The 20,472-nt window shown below is 39.0% G+C and overlaps 1 protein-coding gene and 1 long non-coding RNA gene across 8 annotated transcripts in view; one reads left to right on the forward strand and one right to left on the reverse strand.

The window, feature by feature from the left end:
• Positions 1 to 254: 254 nt before the first annotated feature.
• LOC144071381 (uncharacterized) lies at positions 255 to 2,714 on the forward strand. The gene is made up of 2 exons (XR_013299620.1): positions 255 to 450; positions 1,410 to 2,714. It is a non-coding gene; the product is annotated as an uncharacterized LOC144071381 (long non-coding RNA).
• rassf7a (Ras association domain family member 7a) overlaps positions 2,554 to 20,472 on the reverse strand; it is a 31,861-nt gene continuing 13,942 nt past the window's right edge. For 4 of the 7 annotated variants that reach the window (XM_077596417.1, XM_077596414.1, XM_077596415.1 and 1 more), the window contains 4 exons: positions 10,371 to 10,566; positions 7,618 to 8,534; positions 5,550 to 5,889; positions 2,554 to 3,024 (listed from right to left, as the gene is read on the reverse strand). In XM_077596417.1, the coding sequence (XP_077452543.1) occupies positions 2,993 to 3,024; positions 5,550 to 5,889; positions 7,618 to 8,534; positions 10,371 to 10,473 (1,392 nt within the window). In that variant the 5' untranslated portion in view covers positions 10,474 to 10,566 and the 3' untranslated portion in view covers positions 2,554 to 2,992. The remainder of the gene's footprint in view (positions 3,025 to 5,549; positions 5,890 to 7,617; positions 8,535 to 10,370; positions 10,567 to 20,472) is intronic. The other 3 variants (XM_077596420.1, XM_077596419.1, XM_077596418.1) reach the window with 3 other exon arrangements.

Consider the following 20,472-nt stretch of genomic DNA (forward strand, 5'->3'; position numbering starts at 1 on the left):
TTTGTTTAAGGTGAAATGGTTTATCCCTAATGTAAGACGTGCAAAACCGAACGCACCGCACCCCAACCAGAGCGCAAATCTGAATGTAACTGCTAGTTGGGGAAATACCATCTTTCTGACGATTTCATTCGTCGATGATGTTTTATGGGCGGGGTGTATTTCTGTAAAATGAAAGCTTATTGGCTGGACGTCTTGCCTGTTGTATTGCTAATTTCCATAACCAGGTCAGGTTGTCGATGCACGGGAGTGGGCAGGGTGCAGCCAGTGCAAGTGAACTCAACTTCGGATGTGTGGGATTTACTAGAATCTAATAATGCGCCCAAGTTTGACATTGTTTAAAAGGATAAAATAACTCACGTGTCTTGATATTGAAGCGATGTGCTCACATAATTGTTATTCTCATTGTGTATGTATTTTTTGAAGGTATCCTACAAGTAAAACTTGGCACCGGTAAGTAGACGGCACAGCAAGCTTTATGGGATGGATGTTCTATTTTGTATTGAAATATGCTACATCTCCTCAAATTGTCTGAATTTTAGCATGTCATCATATTTTTTTTACGCATAGTTAGAACTAGTCATGTAAACTGCGGGTCATTTTCATAAGTATTTTACATTATAGTTCTTATCCATGTTGGTGGTACCACATGCCCCTGAATTGATGACCTATGTTTAATTTTGTTCTATCTTGTTTGATTGCCTGTTATTTATCACACTATGTGTACCAGGGTTGTGATTTTCAAGATCTAAAAGCAGGTAAGCCACTGACTAACGCACATTGCGCCCAATGACAGTTCCACTGTGCGTGTGACAGCGGCTAACCTGCTTTTTGGGATGCCTTCTAGAGCAAGACATCATTCAAGAAGCACTCCACCATGTCCCACTAGTACTTTAATGTATTGCTGAGGAAGGCCTGCCAATATGGGCACCCCAGTCTAAGGGAGGGCCCTTTGACAGCCTACTGTACAATTGGGCACCATTTAGGACGTGGTGACACACGCCCCCAATGACCTCTTTAACACTTTCATCTGGGATACTTTTACATGACCTAGTTATTTTCTTCCAATTCAGTCAACTTAAAAGTAATTTATGTAAAATGATGTGTGGTTTGTATAGTGACACATTCCATTTATGCCAAAAGGTGTCATTACATCATCATGGTATGTCATCGCAGTTATTCGTCAAATGTGCATGATGTCAGTGGCTTTTTAATGAAGTGCGTGAGGTTTACATTATTTGAACTATACATTTGTTAAATATCTCATCTGTACTCTTGACGTAATTTAATTATTTTCATTTCATGGCCATGGGGACATGAAACTTGATAGGTTAATGTCTGATTGACGCATCGTGTTGGTTGGACGTTTTAATAGAAACGCTTGGATGACATGCAAGACTTTTGTTGTCCAGCAGGTGTCGCCAGATGTACAAGCATGTCCCTTCAGACTCCAGACAGTGACGCCAACTCAAGGATTTGGGGATTATATAACACTTGCCAGACAGTTTTAAATCTTGGTACTATAATCCAATTCCTAATTATATCTAAAATGGCCATTTGATGGTGTTTAATTTTACGTTTTACACAAGTGTTAAAGGAAAAGAGGGAGCATGAATAATGTTCTTGATGTGTCAAAACAATGGTCTTAGTCCAGAAGCGGGCGGTACTGCATAAAAAAGGCTAAAATTAAAAAGATAAATCACATGGAGTACACGACAACCAGTATTTTTGTACACCAAGATGGAAAAAAATATGCAAATGGGGGGAATTTGGTGTTCATAGTCATTTTCAGCACAAATATTCAAAGAGTTGTTCTTATGTTGAACATGAATCCACAGCTGCAAGATTATGCAACAAATCTTTAAAAAGAGTTCAAACATCAAACCTACACAAATGTGACTGAGTTTTTATAATTTTGCGTTTATCTACAAGGACAGCGTAATTGAAATACTAAAAATGAATGAGTAATCATTATACTACTATTTTATAAACAACTCGGCACAAGGAGAACTAACCAAACTAATGCTAGAGATAGAAAGTGTTAGTTATTCACACAACCTAGTTATGTAGCAAGTCAAGATTGTTGTATCTTTAATTGATTATAAGATACATTCTAATAAACACATCTTCAAACGACCAACATTGTTTTGCAACAACCCACTATGAATAAGTCATGCTTGAAATGTTGTGGGAGGGCGACAATGAACTTGCCTGTTGAGTGATATAATTGTGTGCCCTAAACTCATCACACAATGTTATTTTAATCAGATAACTTGATATTTACTGTTTATCACAAATTGGAAACTACCGCTTGACTAAGATTCAAAGTCTTCAATGGCTTCAAAGGGCCCGCTTTTATTAAACCATCCTGTCAATCTAGTAAGTTTGATCATGTGGAAGAGCATCAGATCAGTGAGGCCAAGACACTTATTTGCCTCTCCTGCATGCAAGAGTGCAGTTTTCAATCACCTACGAATGCTTCCAATACAAAGCTGAGAAATAATCGCGACGCATCACAGGACCCATTGTGCCACAAGGAGGGGAAAGGAGCCTGAATAATTCAAAACATATAATATATTCATATTTCACAAAGAAGCAATGTCATTTTTGGAATGCCTTGTTGGTTATTCACCGCTGGAGGTTATACATTCACAGTTTTAATTCATATTTCTATATTGTAAAATGAAAAGCATTTGTAATAAAAGTCATTAAATACAGTAGTGTCACAAATCCTTTTCTAAAACATTAAGACATTTTATTGTATTTAAATACATTGTAATAATTACTCTAAAGGTCGTTGATTATTTTACATTTACATACAGTAGATAATTTGTAGCATGTACAGTGGTAAAACTCAAAATATATTTGTATATATTGTCTTATGTATTTACAATATCTATGTCATGGTACTAATGAATATAAAGGAAGAGGCTAAAAAGGAGGTGACGGTGACATAAAAAGGAACAAGATTGCCTTGGCCATGGGGTCCATGTTTTTATCTCCACGATGACTCTCGGGATGTCAGTACTGCAAGACAAACAAAAACAAGTGGGGATAATGATCCCTTTGTTTAAAGAAAAAAAAACTTTTAGGAGAAACCCACATCACCAGGATATTCACACATGCTGGTAAGAACACAAAATGGAATAGACGAAAGCTTACAACGTGGAAGAGTAGACTGCAAAGCCCAAAAAAAGTTACAGAAAGTGTTTTGAAGTACCCGCAAAATCAGAAAAGACAAAAACACAGATTCCAGTTTAACCTGTGGCATTTTTTGTGCTTTGCGTACAATCAATACTGGCATGAGGAATTTAAAATTTCTATGTGCAATCATTGGGGCTAAACACCCCCTAAAACTATAATACACTTCGGGAACTGTGTAAGATACGACAGGTCAAATGTGATGGCAAACAACCAGGCACATATTAAGCAGAAATATTTAAAATTTAAGAGTCTCAAACCTTGGCCTCCTTGCACATTTTGAAAACACATTTACTTTCACTAGCGTTTGGGTTGGGGTTATGGTTGGTGGCCTCGTAGCTTGGAGGCCCAAAAATGCGTGAGGGACAGATTTCTTTTAACTTGCAAACAGGTCAAGGTTTTACACAGGAAGAGAATGGGGCAGTGCAAAACATGCTGAGCCCTCCTTAAAGGCTCTTGTTCTTTGGATGTTGAGGGTCACCAAAGTACAAGGCGTTGGGAGTTGAGATACACCCCCTTACACATAAAATCCATTTAAACATACGTAAATTGAATTAAAATATATTCAAAAAAGAAAAATGCACATTAAATGTGGGAGTACAGTGGATATGGCAGCGGTCAGAAGTTAAGACTTGTCAGGAAGGTTGTCTGAAAAGGGAACCCACATTTGTCAAAGCCCAAATTTTTAATACCCTGGCCAAATTTTATTGGTTCAAACAATATTTTTGGGGCTTGAAATTACAGACATAAAGTGCCTAGAGAGATGAATGACAAAATATTTGCCAATGTTAGGAAAATCTACTTGCACCATCCTAAAGGATCCAAGTCTCGCTTACAAAATCTTGAGCATCATGATACGCCTGTACTAAAGTGACATTTTATTATTTTTTTAATATGAAAATTAGTAATACATTTTCAAGAGCACACTAAATTAGTGGTTAGCATGTCTGCTTTAGGCTATGTTCACACCACAGAGCATGATTCCTAATTTCAAAATTTTGTCAATGTTTTTCTGTAACCGTTCAACTTGTAAAAAAAATATCTGCAACTCACAGTGCGAAGAATGTGTCCGTGACGATACACGGATCTGCACTCCAACAGGTGTGATGCATAAAGTCGCAGTGTTTACAGAAGTAAATATGCTCTTGTAAAATGTATTTTATATACTTTCAACCGCAGGTATTTGATGCGTACTTAATTTTTATCCACATATGAATGACAGGAAAAAATATTTATTGAACTACTGAAATTGCATTAAATAAAAATATATATATAAATAAATAAATCTCTCCGACTGCCCAGCTCCCTCCTAATAAGTCCACAATTAATTCACTTAATTAATAAACCTCAAGAAAAAAAATAATAGTAGGGGCTTTGAGGAGTGATGAATATAAATACCTAAAGTATAGCTGCCAAATGTCATTGTGATCAAGTCACAAGTAGCAGGGTAGTAGCAAATTGAATTCCCCAATTAAAAATGTAATTAATCAGCTCTTTAGAAAAAAGAAATCAAATAAAAAATCCAGCTCGGTACAGATGCGTATACATCCGGAGACTTATATGTCGAAAAATATTGCCTGAGTAGCAATTTAAGTTTGTGTCTTCGCCAAGAACAATAAGAGTAATCTAAGTGAGATATTGAGATTTACCCGATGGCAGGTTACGTGTTACATATTAGCAAAGAACCGGAATGGACCTGCGGTGTGAAAGTGTTCTAAATGATTGACATTTGAATAACTTAAATTATATCTGTCGTGTGCTCTGTGAAGGGCCTCTCTCCCAAAACCACCCCAAAAAAGAAATACATAAACTGTATGTCTTCTAGTCTTCTATAATAAGTCAAACAGGGTCTTACGTTTCCACTGTCATTTCTAGCCAGAAAATCTCCCAGGTATAATTTGGCAGTGACTGAAAAAGTGGCCAGGGAAAAGTTTGGGCTGTAAGGTTTACATGTAAGATACACCAAAGTAAATTGAGCCATGAAGCAGTTAAGAAAACGTCAAGAGGAAGACAGAAAACAGATGAGGGTAAAATAAATGAAATAAAAAAGAAATGTGAAATTTCTTCGCCAATTAATGGTGAATCAGAGAAGGGGGGTTATTCAGTGTTATTATGAAAGGTATGGTACGACAAAAGGAAGGCAGTTGAGAAGTTACAGGAAACAACATCTAAACACCTTAGGAATGCTTCCACAACCCCACACCAAAAACAGCAAACTCAATCCCAAAACAAGGCAAGATGGAGAAAAATACAGGGGGCAACAGTCCCAGGGACAATGGGGGTGCGGGCAGGGCAGTAGAAGGGCAGAGCAGGATGGCTGTGGAAGGCGGCAGGATCTCACACATACACACCCTCAGGGTTGAGGCTGGACACAAGGGGGTTCTGTAGGTTGCGTGGATGTCCCAGGAACTGTTTGGCAGTAGGTCGAGGTGGTGATTCTGCTAGAGTTACAGGGACCAAAACACACACTTGAGGGAAAAGTCTACAATAAACGGTGTTGAATATTTTTGACCTACTGCCATTTCTGTAGCCTTCCTGGAGCAGATGTGCCAGTTCTAACTGCTCCAATTGCTCTTGGAGGTCTGTGCGTGAGTGACTATGTGCAGGCAGGACGCCGGCTTGTTGAATAAATTGCTGTAGGTTACACTGTCGCAGATCCTTGTTCAACTCCTCCAGCTCATCCTGTTTGGCCTAAGATTAATAAATAAATCAATAATAGGATAACACTGGAGAGCCACAGAGTTGTAAACACAAATGGAAAATGAAAATTGTGTTGAGTACTGTTGATTCAAATCTATGGGTTAACTATGACCTGTAATATTGTTGTTGTTTTTTTTTAAGATATGGACACGACTTATCTTATTTTGTGTGCTTGTAGTGCTTGCTGCCATTGGGGGGAGTCAAAGCGAGCAAATCCCACTATTTAAACTGCTGGGCCTGCCTCATCATCAGTCATTATCTGCCACCAGTCACCATCTTTCTTTTGCACTACCGTAACTCAGTTCTGCAACACTCCAGAGTCTTTGATTCACTTCCAAGCCATCCATTGCTTGCTCTAAATTAATCTGAATACAGTGAGACACTCTTATACAATAATTTCCCTAATGAGACCCATGGGAAAAACGGAGGAAAAATTATCTAAATACTAAAAACACAAAGTTTAGAGATTGGTTAACTGATTTAATGTGTGTAATGAAAACAGCTGCGAGTCATGCTCTCCCTTCCCCACCAGCTTCTGTTTAAATGTATGCAAATGTAGGATATATATTTGTGTGTGTGCTGGGGGTATTGCACAGTGGAATTCTGCTGCAGTTCCCACATAGAGTTGTGTCTCTACCAACCTACTGCCAGTAAAGCAGAGCTCATTACAACCAATACAAAAAATATAACAAAAGCTTTAGCCCATCAGGCTGACACAAAGTTCCTTATTACATGGATATTTATCTAGTGGTAAAATTCAGCTGGAACTGTAAAACCGGAAATGCTACAAGTTTGTTTTACTGGGTCTATTTGAAGAAAAACGTGTATATTGAGAAAAAAATGAAAACTAATATGTTGGTATTGATACACAATACACTGCAGATAGTTACACTGATGACTGTGACAAAGAGCTTGTCTCAGAACATCAATCAGAGACCTCCAAGGAAATGACTTGCTGAAATGCAAACGAGCATATAATTATTCTTTAATCAGTTTTGCAAGCACTTAGCTCTGACATAAAGCCCATCGGAACAGGACACAATGGGCTGCATCTTATCACCTGACTCAAAGTTGCTCTGTACTCTAGTTCCTCCAAATGGAACATTCCAAATGACGTGACCTCAAATAAATGAGCTCACTGACACAGACACCAGAGTGTCTAGTTTCACATGGACTAAGAGGAAAAATTTCAACTGGATTAGGCTTTTATTGACATAGTCACAGGCACACCTAAGAAAACATTGTGGCTGGATAAATATCTGCCTTCGGATAACTCATTTAGTTTAGCTTTTGTACTTCCAGAGAAGTATGTATGTTCATTTTGTTCTACATGGTATAGTACAAATATTGATAGACATTGTCACCTGTAATATCATCATGGTGCATGGTTATGACATCCCAAAAAAATTAGTCATCCAGACTAAATGTCTCTATGATAACAATTCCATACTGTACAACTCAGGCTATAACATTTGAAGTAATTTTGTCAATAAAAATACACAAAGATGAATTCAAAAAGTTGCCATTTGACTCTTTGTTGCTTTGTGCTCGCTAAATGTTCTTATGCAGAAATGTGTCTGCTGCAGTGTACAAGGAGAAGAGGGATATATATTTAAGTCTAGATAGAAAAGGGTCTATTCTACACTGTCAAATAAAAAAGCACCATGACCTATAGTATCATTACAGCCCCTTTTCTAAAATGATGACCTCTCTCCTTACCTGCAGCATGGACTCTGTCTTCCCCAGGGCTTTATCAGTCTCAGTGAGATGGTCCTCTAACTCTGTTCCGTGCTTTTCCTGGCACTGGAGTTCTGCTTTCACAGCATCGAGGGACTCCTCTGGCCCGTTGTTTTTGGTTTCCACTTGACTTTCTTGCTGAATGTCTTGCTCTAGCTGAGTGGAGCGTGCTGCAAAGTCATGAAGCTGCCTTCCGCAGTCATCTAACTTAGCATGGAGCTCCCCAAGCTTCCTTCTCATCCCTCGTTCCTGCTCTGCCTCAACGTGAAACTCATCCTCCCAGTACTGTTCGTGGGCAAGCTCAGCCTGGTTCATCCGCATTGTTTGCTCCAGAGTGTCCAGCTCTTCTTGGAACTGAGAATCAGAGATAGGTGAGGGACTCAGGGAAGGGTAGTGGCGCTCCCAAGTATCAGACTCTCTTTCGAGGGTTTCCAGTTGTTCTTCGATGGCCCTTAGTCGCTCTTGTTGCTGAAGAACTGCCCTAAAGACCTCCTCTTTGGATGGGCCTATTGTTGAGGAGGGAGGTAGAAGATGAGAGGTCGAAGGGATCGGCGAAGAGGAAGGTGAGGATCTCTGTTCTGGGGAGTCCCGAGGAGCCCTCGGAAACTGCTTGACTTTAGGGGAAGTTGATGGGCCTAGATTGAATGTGAGCGATTTCTTGGGTTGGCTCCGTTTTAAAAGGTCTGGCTCAGATAATGTGGGAAGTGTGAGGGGGCTAAGTTTGTCTTGTTTTGTGCTAGGCTTGTCGCTGCTGCTCGGTCCAGTGCGACGCAAAAAGAACTGAACCTCATTGCCGTGTTGGCCTAACTTGGCTAGAGATTCAAGTGGCTTTTCTGTGGCCAGCAGCTGTCGCTCAGTATCCCGCAGGCGTTGGATAAGAACGTAGCGGCCTGTCTGACCTATGAACAAAGGAGAAAAATTGTATAAGCAAGCATAACTGTACGTATTTACTACTTTCACAGAGTTTCAATGGGTGAAATTCAAGCCCTTAGAACTGAATTTAATGATTATACAGGGGAAATATTTACGGTCAAAATCGGTTAACAATTAAAATGGCAGAAAATTTTACAGACAGTTCACACAATACAGCGCAATTTAAAATGTAACCTATAAAGGCTCTCTCACCTCTGGTGGTGAGGTGAAAAAAATGGATGCATATGGCTACTGGAGCAATTATAGACATTTGATAAAGATCATATTATGATTATAATATTCGTGTCTAGTCTTGTAATTGGCAACATATACACAGACAGCTATATTATGAATGATTTTGAAGTTAAGTCACAGGGGGTTCCCTAGCAACCACCATTTGCTATTAAGTGATATGTGATACACAGAAGGATTTTACAGTTAATTTAAGACCTTAATAACAAATAATTGAATTCAATATTTTAAGGACCCAAGGAAACCCTGCTTTCCTTGATGTTTTACAGCTTTTTACACAAATGTAAAAGAAGAATGTGTAAGGTACCAGTGACCCATGGAAGACATTTCTTCAAGGTCTGTTTCTACGACTCACTTCACTATGTGAGGAATATTAAGTGAACAAATTACATCAAATGGATTATGATACTTCCAAAGGCTCACCCCTGAGAATGAGGGAAATGTAAGGGATTCATCACATGTAAAAATGTTCGAATAAACGAAAGTTTCCAAAAGGACCTTGAAATTAGGACAAACCCTCCCTAACGGCTCGGCAGGCAGCTCACTCACGAGGAGAAAGGAAGGAAGAGAGTGCTAAATCTGGTCTTATGTTGTTTAATGCTGCTGCTGTGTAAGGCTTGAATAAAGCCAGAAGAATATGGTAAAGCTAAAAAAAATATTTTTTAAATGACCTCATGACAATCCAGTTGGGCTTTTAAGTTAATGCAAAGCTGTAACTTCAGGATTAAACATGATGCTCAGTTTTGTCCGCATGCCTTTTTTCCCCTTCAAATTTCCATCTGTTTCAATGTAACTGTGTAGTAGTTCAGTTTTTTCACCACATTATGGTTAATGAGCTGTTGATAGACAGGAGAAACCAAGTATACTAAGTAGCACTTAGTAGTTATTACTTTATTTTTGAATTTGCATGACAGTTAAAAGAAATAAAAAAGAAATCATAACAATTACAAGCCACGAGCGACAACCTCAATTTTGATTAAGGATGATAAAAATCCAGTAGAATTTGATAATAGTTTCAAATACATTGTTTAATATAATTGTATTAAAAGGAGTGGACTGCATATAATGTGAAAAATCATTAAAAACTGGCAATTAATTTTTATTTTAAAAATAGGAGGCGCACTATAAGGCACACCCACTGAATTTGACAAGAAAATTTGAGAGGGGCTGGCAGGTATCGTTCGATCGAGTCCAAATGGACTGGACGTCTATGCCTCTCAATGGCACTGAAACATAACATAATTTTGGCAATCCCAGTTAAAATGGATCTGAGTTCCATCACTAAATATAAATGTTGGACTTTTATTATGTTGACATACCTCACGTAAATTATGTTCCTCTCATTGCTTTATTATTGTCATATGGAGATGACAATTTTCAGTCCAGCATCAAATAGTTGTTTATCACCAAATATAATATAACACAGCTGTTAGTACCCAAGGAGCAAAAAGTGGTTGATTACCGTTTGGGTACCGGAGAGATTAAAATGTACCCAGCGATACACATTGGTGTAAACTGGCTTCAAATTGTATCAAACTAAGTGCTACTATCATATCAGAGATAGTACTCACCTATTGCTTGGGCCAGAGCGATGACCACATCCTGACAAGATGTCTCTTCTGATAGCCCGCATACCACCCGCACCACTCCGTCCACCCATACTTTGAGCTCCATCTGTGCGGAGTGACGTACGGCAATTGGTGAGGTAGTCTTCCAAACAGATCACTAGTTAAGCTTGCCTCAGCTCAGCAATGCATGGCTCAAAATCTGCATTGAATGGACAACAGAGACACATGGATGTTGAAAGTTGTAAACATTTTGTGCCTATCTTACACAAAAAGTATAGTTGATTGAACTTTATGCAATTCACATTCCACTCCATGTGATACACAGATGTCAAGAAAAAGCTATGCTTATAGACCATTCCTAACCACGCCAAAGTACAAGTTTTACCAGCAATAAAAAAAACGTGACGGTCTGTTAAAAGTTGTGGTAAGATCTTATGGACCTCGGAGCATAAATGCCAATCTGTAACCCAATTAAATGCTCTACTACTCTCCTTAAAAGCTGTTATGATAGCTTACTGCCAAGGGGAAAGAACAGGGAAAATGGAACACTCAAACTTGTATGCATCTTGGAGTGTGTTAGATATACAAACAACATCGAGAAAAGAAGTGTGTGTGTATGTGTGTGCCACTCAGCATAACCAAAAGTGAGTTGAATGGGAAAAATAAACAAATTCTCGCTAGACAGCTGGTTTGGCTCTAAATTCCTGTTATTATGTTGATTGTAGGTGCTGTCAGTTTTTTACTTTTACAGACAAGCTTCAAAACAAGGTAATAAAATACTGTAATACGTAGTCATAAAAAGTGGCCAGGCGGCTTGAGTGGTTAGTGCATCGGCCTCACAGCACTGGGGTCCTGGGTTCAAATCCATGTCGGTCCACCTGTGTCGAGGTAGCCTGCATGGGTTTCCTCCAGGCACTCCGGTTTCTTCCCACATTCCAAAAACTGCATGGTAGGTTGATTGGACACTAAAATGCCCCTGGGTATGAGTGTGAGTGTGGCTAGTTATCCGTCACCTTGTGCCCTGCAATCGGCTGGACGCCGATTCAGGGTGTTCCCCGCCTCTGGCCCAGAGTCAGCTGGGATAGGCTCCAGCACCCCCTGTGACCCTAATGAGGATAAGGTGGTTCAGAAAATGAATGAATGTAGTCATAAATTGTGAAAACCCTCAAACGCAGAGGTGTGATTATCTACAGAAGTTGGAAATGAGACAGAAATCAGGTCAAACTCAAACAGATGGCATTCTCTTTCTGTCTGATTTGTTCTAAGTCTCAATGGGAAGTATTTCAACTCTAGGCACCCCCATCTACCTTATCTTGGCTTTCTTTCAGTGCCTGGCCGTGCTCCGCTGGCTACCAATAAGAAGCTGCCTCTAAGGAATGCACTGACTTCATCAACTATGCGGAAGAATTCCAAGGTTCTTTTTTAACACAATTCAACCCAGGCCAGGCCAGCCCACCCCTGTGACCTCACCAACCTGTGCCCCCATTACTTTTCAACTTGTTTAAACGGAAAACAATGGTATAGTGACAGCGTCAGAAACTTCAACCCAACCCAAGATCACACAGAAGAGCTGACGTCAGTGCCTTGAGGTCAGACCAGAAGAATGAACTCTGAAAATGAAGGAATATAAATATAATGACAATAAACATTAAGAAGAATGTGTGATAGAAATTGTGTAATGTAGGGGGAAGAATCTTGAATCTGGAAACAACAACAACAACAAAAAACAGGCTAAGAAATGTGTGTGGTTATCAAAACTGAACGGCGCAGCAGTGATGTCAATATTTTTCTTTAAAAGAGCAGTGTTGCAATACATAATTAAACCTGACTAACTGAGTCACATAGTGCGAGTGAATACTCAGACAATCATCTACATTCCGAGAGAGGCTTTTTTAATCTGATAAACAGGAAGCAACATTTCAAATCTTGGAGCCATCGGCAATGGAATGACGCTTTGCTGCCCGTGTCACGGGGAAGTGACACACCTGAACTGAGTTCAAAGTACTTTCAGATCTAGAGATGGCCTGTTAAGAGTTAGACCCAAATAGAGGACGAGCGCTATCCTTCTTTGAAAATACTACTACATGCAAAGAGGGTTTTGCAGTTTGACCTAATACATATGGCGTTAATCCATTTATATAAAAAAATCAAAATATTATATCTAAAATGGTCCGGCCCACGTGAAATCAAGTTGACATTAAAGCGGCCCACGAACCAACCCGAGTCTGACACCCTTGTTCTAAGGTGTCTATATAGGCTTGAAGAACTCAAAAGAAAATGTAAACAAGAATGCCATACTCCCATGTTATTTAGTTCTAGTCCCTCCTAGCAAGTGAAACATGATAAGCTGAACCAACAAGAAAAAAAAAACAGGCCTCTGAGTTTCAAGTTGCTATCTGTTCCCAGTGTCGTGGACAACCAACAGTGAGAACCAAACAGCAGCCTAAGCGCTTTCTGATTCAATGATTGGTAGTGCACTGCCTCACATACACTAGCTGATTTAAATGTACTGTAGCTGGTTTAGGATGAATTCCAACTCGCATGCTCATTCACGATGGCCCTATAATTGACTGTCAAACAGTCAATGCCTCATCTTTAAAAAAGCGATTGTGCACCTAAGCGTTGGACACATTCATTCACAAAGGGTGATAACAAAGTACTTAATTGTTTATAGCATGCTTCAGAATGTGTTGATCATGTTAATCATGCTTTTACAGAAAAAAAAAACTATTTAACATAGGGGCATAAATGCATTGAAATCAAATTCTTATTAACGGGTTAAAATTATGCATTGTAATTTGTGGTTGTGTTTGTAAACTAAAACAAGAGAAAATACAGCAGAAACACCATGATTAAAAAGCTCCCCGACTGATATTTGGATATTTACACACAAAATCGATGAACTTACATTGACTGCAAATATTTTTACACGCAAATACACATATTTTTTCAAGTAAATGAGTTTAAATTCCTTTAATTTTTTTTTCAATTCAAATTCCTGATTTTATCTTTGTGACCATGCTGGAAAAGTAGCAAAATAATCCATGGCTTTCAGCACTACCTATACCCAGACCCAACCCACCCAAACAATCCAACACCCAGTTTCACTTGAAACCAGGCCCTTCACAGGTAATATTTTGACTTTTAGTGCAGGGAAGAAGAAAAATGTTCACTTTGTGATTAACCGGCAACCTCAAGAAATCAAAACTCCAGCCCAGCAAAAAAAAATATCAGGACCGTCGGCTGAGTGCATGATGAAAGGCATTGAAAGAGAAAGACAGAGTGGAAGACAGACAATGAGCAAATGAAACAGGCGGTTGGGGAGATAAATGTGAAAAATAGATAAAGGGAGAGGAGAGGAAGAGCTGCAAAGAAAATAGCTATGATTGGAGCCATGTGTTTGCAATTCTCTCCTCTCTCGTCAGCCATCAAGCAAACCCGCCTTGTGTCTTTTATCACCCCGTCTGTGCCTCTTGTCTCTCTTTAAAAACAGTCCTCAGTGGATTCCACTAAAGGCACAAGGGTTTACCACCACTCACAGGCATGCATACACAAGGCATGTCACGGCTCATCTGTGTGCTACTCTGAGTGAGGAACAATGTGAGCTCCTTTACAAGTAACACGTTTTCTTTTGGCGATATTAAAGACAGGAAGGACGAGGACGGCCCAGCGCGTTGAGTGGTTAGCTTCACGGGCTCACAGTTTTGGGGTCCTGGGTTCGAATCCAGGTCGGTTATCCAGTGTGGAGTTTGCATGTTCTCCCTGGGCCTGTGTGGATTTTCTCTGGGCACTCCAGTTTCCCCCCACATTCCAAAAATATGCAAGTAAACGGGCTGGACAGTCTAAATTGCCCCTAGGTATTGGTGTGAGTGTGAATGGTTGTCCATTTCCCCGTGCCCTGCGATCGGCTGGCCACCGATTCAGGTTGTCCACCGCCTCTGGGATAGTCTCCAGTACCCCCCACGACCCTTGTGAGGATAAGCGTTTGAGAAAATGAATGAATGATATTAAAGACAGTTAACTAATTCACTGCCATTTGTGGCTATAGACATCCAATCCATTTGAACCGAGGCAGACCTTATTTGCTGTCAGAATGCACGGTTCACCTAACTTCAAGACAAAATTTCTCAGAGATGATGCTTAATGGTTGATATCTCATTGCAAAGTGGACAATGTACTCTTTATGATTATGACAAAACCCCAATTTTGAAAATATTTTTGTGTGACTCATTTTTCTTTCAGATTTGTTAACAAAGTCAAGTAAACTGGAAACAGATGAAGAATTTTGCCCCAAACTATGTATGTTAAGCAGCTTATTAACATCTGGAGTTTCAGGCTATATAAGGACCATTGTCAATAACATAAAGATATGTCCTATCCAGCAGATTAGTCAGAGGTTGGCTATATCCAGTATTCATGTACAGCAGGGAGGCCATTAATGCTCATCTTCATGAGAGGGTGCTTCAGGTCACAGCAATAGTTGGCCTAGAAACAATGCAGTGTGCATCCCACTCAGCATCAGAGCCTAACCACAGATGTGTACTCACTCATTCTTATAACACAAAGCTGCCAGTGTCAACACACACTGTGCACTTGTATTTGGTGAAAATCCCAATGAGTAAGAGTAGGGACCAGAGTAGCGTGGTCCAGGCTGGGTAAAGAGTACATAGTAGGTTAGACATTGTTGCTTGATAACAATGAACAGTTGGTGCGAAAACCTCGCCATCTCTCTGCTCGAGGTTGGCAAAGACAACACTGGCACTAACCAGACCGCTCCCATGTGAACTGCAGACAACTTATTGTTGTTTTGGCTTTATAGAGGACAGTTGCCTCTTTTGTGGCCTCTGGTATCACTGGGTCGTGTGCAGTGCCAATTATGGCGGCTATTCTGCTGCATCCACATGTTGCGACTGATAAAACTAATAAAGTGCTTGCTTTTGTGCTCCCTGACGGCCGATTTGCATTTTTTATTCTACCCCTCCTTCTTTGTCCTCTTAGCTTTCAGCCTGCTGGGAGCACAGTTGCTATGTTCAAATACAAACAGTTTAAGTGCACACCATGATCCGTTGTCAAAAACAGCGATAATTATCAACTATTTAACAATTTAGCTTACAAAATTACATTGGAAGAATGACTCACACCTGTTTACTCTGCTACATGTGAAACAAATGATAAGTAAAAAAACATACCTGCAGTTCAGGCTGTGGCTAAAGAGCTCTGAATGCAACAAAAAAAATCAAATGTTGGTACACGGAAAAAGACTTTGGCACTCCTTACATAAACAAACAAACTTTAGCATATACAGTAAGCTGTACTATGCACTTGCACTAAGTGGTTTTTGCATAGTTGAAAATGTGTGCGACGAGTGTGCTTGCTATTTGTCTCAAACAGCGCAGCAAATGGTGCTTACAGAACAGATGTTTTGAGTATACTGAATAAGTGTTTCTTAGAAAGGTGCAGAACATTCGCTTATACAGTTATTAATGGGAAAGATACTAAACCTCCACAAATGAGTATTTTGTGTTAGTATTATATTATTAGAGTATAGTGCAAGAACGACACCTTGGGTGTCAAAAAGCATGATATTTCACAAATGCAAATCAATAACCTCAATGTTTAGAGTTTAGGGACCACAGGGTTTAGGGCAGTGATCTGAGAATCATGATAAGTCCTTTTCATAATAATTACATTTTAAATTGTATGGCCTCGTGCTCATTGGTGGGGAAATTACAAATTTAAGTTAGGCAGCAAGGTGCTTTAGTGTGTCTGAAAAATGTGCTCATGACCTACAAATACTATGACAATGTCCTCAGTCTGCATGAGCCTCTTTTTTGTTGGTATGGAAATTGACTTTGATTAAGCAAATCCAAAACAGCACTAAAAAGCTGTAGTCATCGGAGATGCAAAAAAGCCCACTATCAAGCACTGCAGCCTTCAACTTGCTTACTATAATGATCTGCTTGACCAAGTGTGAAATCTCAATCAGAGTGGATTAATTCTTGCTTCTAACACTTGTGCCATAAAATCGAGGGCACATACAATAAGGGAAGCAATTAACTTTAAAATATTGCCAAGTCTTGGTAAAATCTAAAAGAGCACTGTGATAGGGGACTATATATTAAATTCAAACAGTCAGTTTTCAATGTGGTCCACTCATAGAAATTAGCTAAATGTAACAATAATGTCATTTAACTTGCATGGATATAAACGCAAATATAAACTCAAATTCCAGACCAATGTTGTAATGAGCATAACAATGCATTCTTGAGGGGTTGTGACACAGCAAAGGTGTAAAACAATGTCGCCACTTTCTTGAACATACTTTAACATCAAACTGTTCTTCAAAATGAAAACCGGTTGAAGGTGAATTAACAGCACCAGTGCTGCCAGCAAACACATTGTTTTGCATTAATTGATTCAAAACAAGACTCACTGAAAATCGCTTTCACAAATTAAGCAAATATTTCAAAACCTATAAAATTACATGACCACTAACAGTTAGAAAGAGAGAACTGAACTCATTCACAGCTACAAACATTGTAAAGTCCGTCGACATCTGGTTAAAATAAAAAGGACCATGAAATTACAGGGTGTGTAATTGATGATTGAGGTGGTTTGACTGACATCGGTGCCCGAAAGAAGAACTAGACACGGTCATGCGGCATCAGTCTATCACTTTTCAATGGCACTCCCAAACTCTGCAAGTCTTACCGTGTAAAACAGCTGTTTTCTCTTGACAGTCCTTATGAAGCATCTAGGGATGCCCAGATGCTATTTTTTTTTTTACTTCCGATCCGACCATTTTCAAAATAGATGTTTCCAATTATGACCCAATGGAGATCAGATGCCCGTAGTTTCAGACCAGTAAAAATAATGCAAAAAATAATGTTAACTTAATTAATTAATAATTAGATTATTTGAATTAAAGTGAACCCTGCTAATGCCTCCCCAAGAAACGGCTTGTTTACAAATATTACATGATGCTCTGTTACTACGATTAGTTGCCAAAGAGAAGTAATCCCACTCAGGTGACATGTTTGCCTAGTAGTTTGATTTTCAGCAGCCGAAAGCACAATTTTACTAAAAACACACACCATCTGATCTTGTGACCAAATCTGATACTTCAAAAATAGCCATATTGGGTGTTACTGCGTATCGCATCAAGACATCACTAGTAGAAGTATCATAAGCATTTACAAAGTTGAAAAACTGGACTGACCAGAAAGCAAATGACGAGGTATAATGCTGTAATATGCCACATTCCATTCTACTAAAGAATCATCAGGGTAAACTCCACAGGATATTGTGTACTGAAATCCTTTATTAAAATGTCACTACAAAACCACTACATAATTCATCTGGCCAAGACTTACTCATTCAGAACCTGGCTTGTCAGTTAGTTTTACTGGCATCAGCTGAGAAACCAAGCAGAAAAGAGAATATCACAGACAGGGACTTTGTTTGTGCTGACTCATGAGTACACACACATACACACACACGCGCGCACTCGCACACACATACAGAGCCAGCAGCAAATGGTGAGAATGATAATGGCAGATTGCACAGGGCTCCACTGAGAGTTTGGTTTAGGGTGAGTGGGTTGGCCAGCCGCAGGCTTAGTCCTTAAAGCACATAAGTTCATATTTTTTGTGTGAGCCAAAGGAGAAGGCTCTCAGACTGATGGCACGCAGGTGTAATTATACACCGCCAATCTGAGTCAGCAGCGCTTGCCAACCAAAGAGGCCAACTCTTTACCCAATCATGCACATGCACAAATTGACAAGCTTGTCAGTGAGTGTGAAGTACATGCTCACACAAAGCCAAAATTGAAATGATAGCTGAGAGTTCTCATCAAAGCTTTCTTGAGGAAGAAAATGAATTCTGAAATATTGACATTTTTTTCCAGGTGAACATGCATGTGTGCTACTCTCATTTTCTGTATGCGTGCTTGCATCTGACACAGGGGATTCACGTCTGCCACATCGGCCGGTGTCACAGGTTTGAAGCTTTAACTCATTATTAATTTAAAACATTCCTCCACATCTTCTCAAGTGAATTATTCAGCACTGTTTCCTAATTTTTTTCTTTACTTCGAACAAAGATTCTTTAAAACCTTACCTGTTCACGATAACATTTCAAAAATACAGGAAAAAAATTAGGCCTCGATCGAACATGACTAGTGAATGTTTGTTATTACTGTATTTGACTTTACATTGGATGGACTTCAATAAGCAAGATTCTCCATGTACAAATTTTGTGCGGCTTTCAAGATTTTTTCAATGTACAGTGCGTCTGGATAGCTTGGTAGTCAAGCTACAGATAAGCACGCACCTGGCTGAGTGGATGCCTTAAGCATTGCAAGTGTCTTAAAACGAGTCAAAGGCAAAATCTTAATTTAAAATGCCTTCTGGGATAAATTGCAGTGTTTATACCAAGGTAAATGGAAAAAAATGGGTTATCTCAGTTTTATTACAAATGAATGCCATCACATAAAAAACAACTTGGGTGTTTATGGCTCTTAAGTAGTTAACTAACTTTTAAAACAAAATGATGTGTATATATATTTTCAAAATTGCATTATGGGATTATATAAAATTTCTGAATATGAATAGCAAAGCTCTGCCATTTTGCTTCAAATTAAAATATTAAGGAGAAAACAGCATTTTGGACATATTTGGGTTGTTTAAAATTATCTTATTAAATTAGTTACAAAATCAAATTCATAACAGCAAATTAGTATATCAATATGTTGGGTTTCAGAACACAAAAACGTATTCACCAAAATGGCAATTTTACATAATAAGAAGCTAAATTTTTCTGAGCATAGTCATTGAACTCCTACTACAACGTCTGAGACCTGATGGGTCAGACTTATCTCTTCCCATTTTTAAGCATTTTTAAATGCAGTTGACAATGTTTTATTAATTTTATTTTGGTGGGCTTGTTAATGTGAACAAAACACTTTTCTATGGCCCAATTAAATGTGTTAAATGTTGACATGCATTAGAGCAGGGGTGTCAGACTCGGGTTGGTTCGCGGGCCGCGTTAACGTCAACTCGATTTCATGTGGGCCGGACCATTTTAGATAAATTTAGATAAACTTTTTATAAATGGATTAAAAGAACTGGATTAAAATCCCTGAATATTCAGTGTTTTATAGATCTAAAACAATGTTTATTTTAGCTTTTTAAAAATATATTCTTAGATTTTACAAAAGGATTTTTGAACTAAAAACAGAAAAAATGATAAAAAATTACAATTATTGATTTAAAAGGGGGGAAATCAGGAAATTTAATATACATCTATACTCTTCATTTTAATTTGATCCTAAAACAGAAAGTCAGCACTCATGATTTACTTTCCCGGGCCACACAAAATGATGCGGCGGGCCAGATTTGGCCCCCAGGCCGCCATTTTGACACGTGCATTAGAGCTTCCATCCAAGAAAAGTACCGAAGAAAATTACGTAATGTTCACAGTTCAAATAATGTCTTACACCACACTAAAGTGGTACATTACACCAGCTTCAGAATCAATTTAAACTCACAGAAACTAACGGATGTCATATGTGAAGGGTGAAAATCACAGGTGGTTCGAGTGGGCCCAAACTTATAGTTTGTAATTGTATAGTTTGATGAGGACGTCTCATAAACGACTGGGCCTAGCTCTCTCTCATTACTGTTGGAGGTCAGACCATTGAGCCTGCCAATCCTGCCCAAGTCGAGTGTGTATGCACATGTATGCATGCGGGTGTGTGCCTGCTTGTGTGGGCGTAGAAAATACTGGGATGTAGATTTATACCTTGTTGAAAGTAATTAAGGGACCGAGATAGTTCTACTAAAAGCAACTTCCATCTCTCCCTACCTCAAGATTACAGGGTGTACTGTGAACACATCATTTAAAGCCTGCATTTCTGCTCTTAAGAACAATAAATAAAGTAGCTCGGATCTATGCACGTTGCACCTTTTACGGAAGCCAAGAGTTAACATCGAGATATATCACTAAAACAAAGTGGGTTACAAAAATCCAGACAATAACTGACTGAAATCTCAGAGCCCCTATTTCCTCTCAGCACTTTACTTTGTAATTGGGGAAAAAAAATGAA

The sequence above is a fragment of the Stigmatopora argus genome, chromosome 3 (genome assembly GCF_051989625.1).
Source record: "Stigmatopora argus isolate UIUO_Sarg chromosome 3, RoL_Sarg_1.0, whole genome shotgun sequence".
Classification (NCBI taxonomy): Eukaryota; Metazoa; Chordata; class Actinopteri; order Syngnathiformes; family Syngnathidae; genus Stigmatopora; species Stigmatopora argus.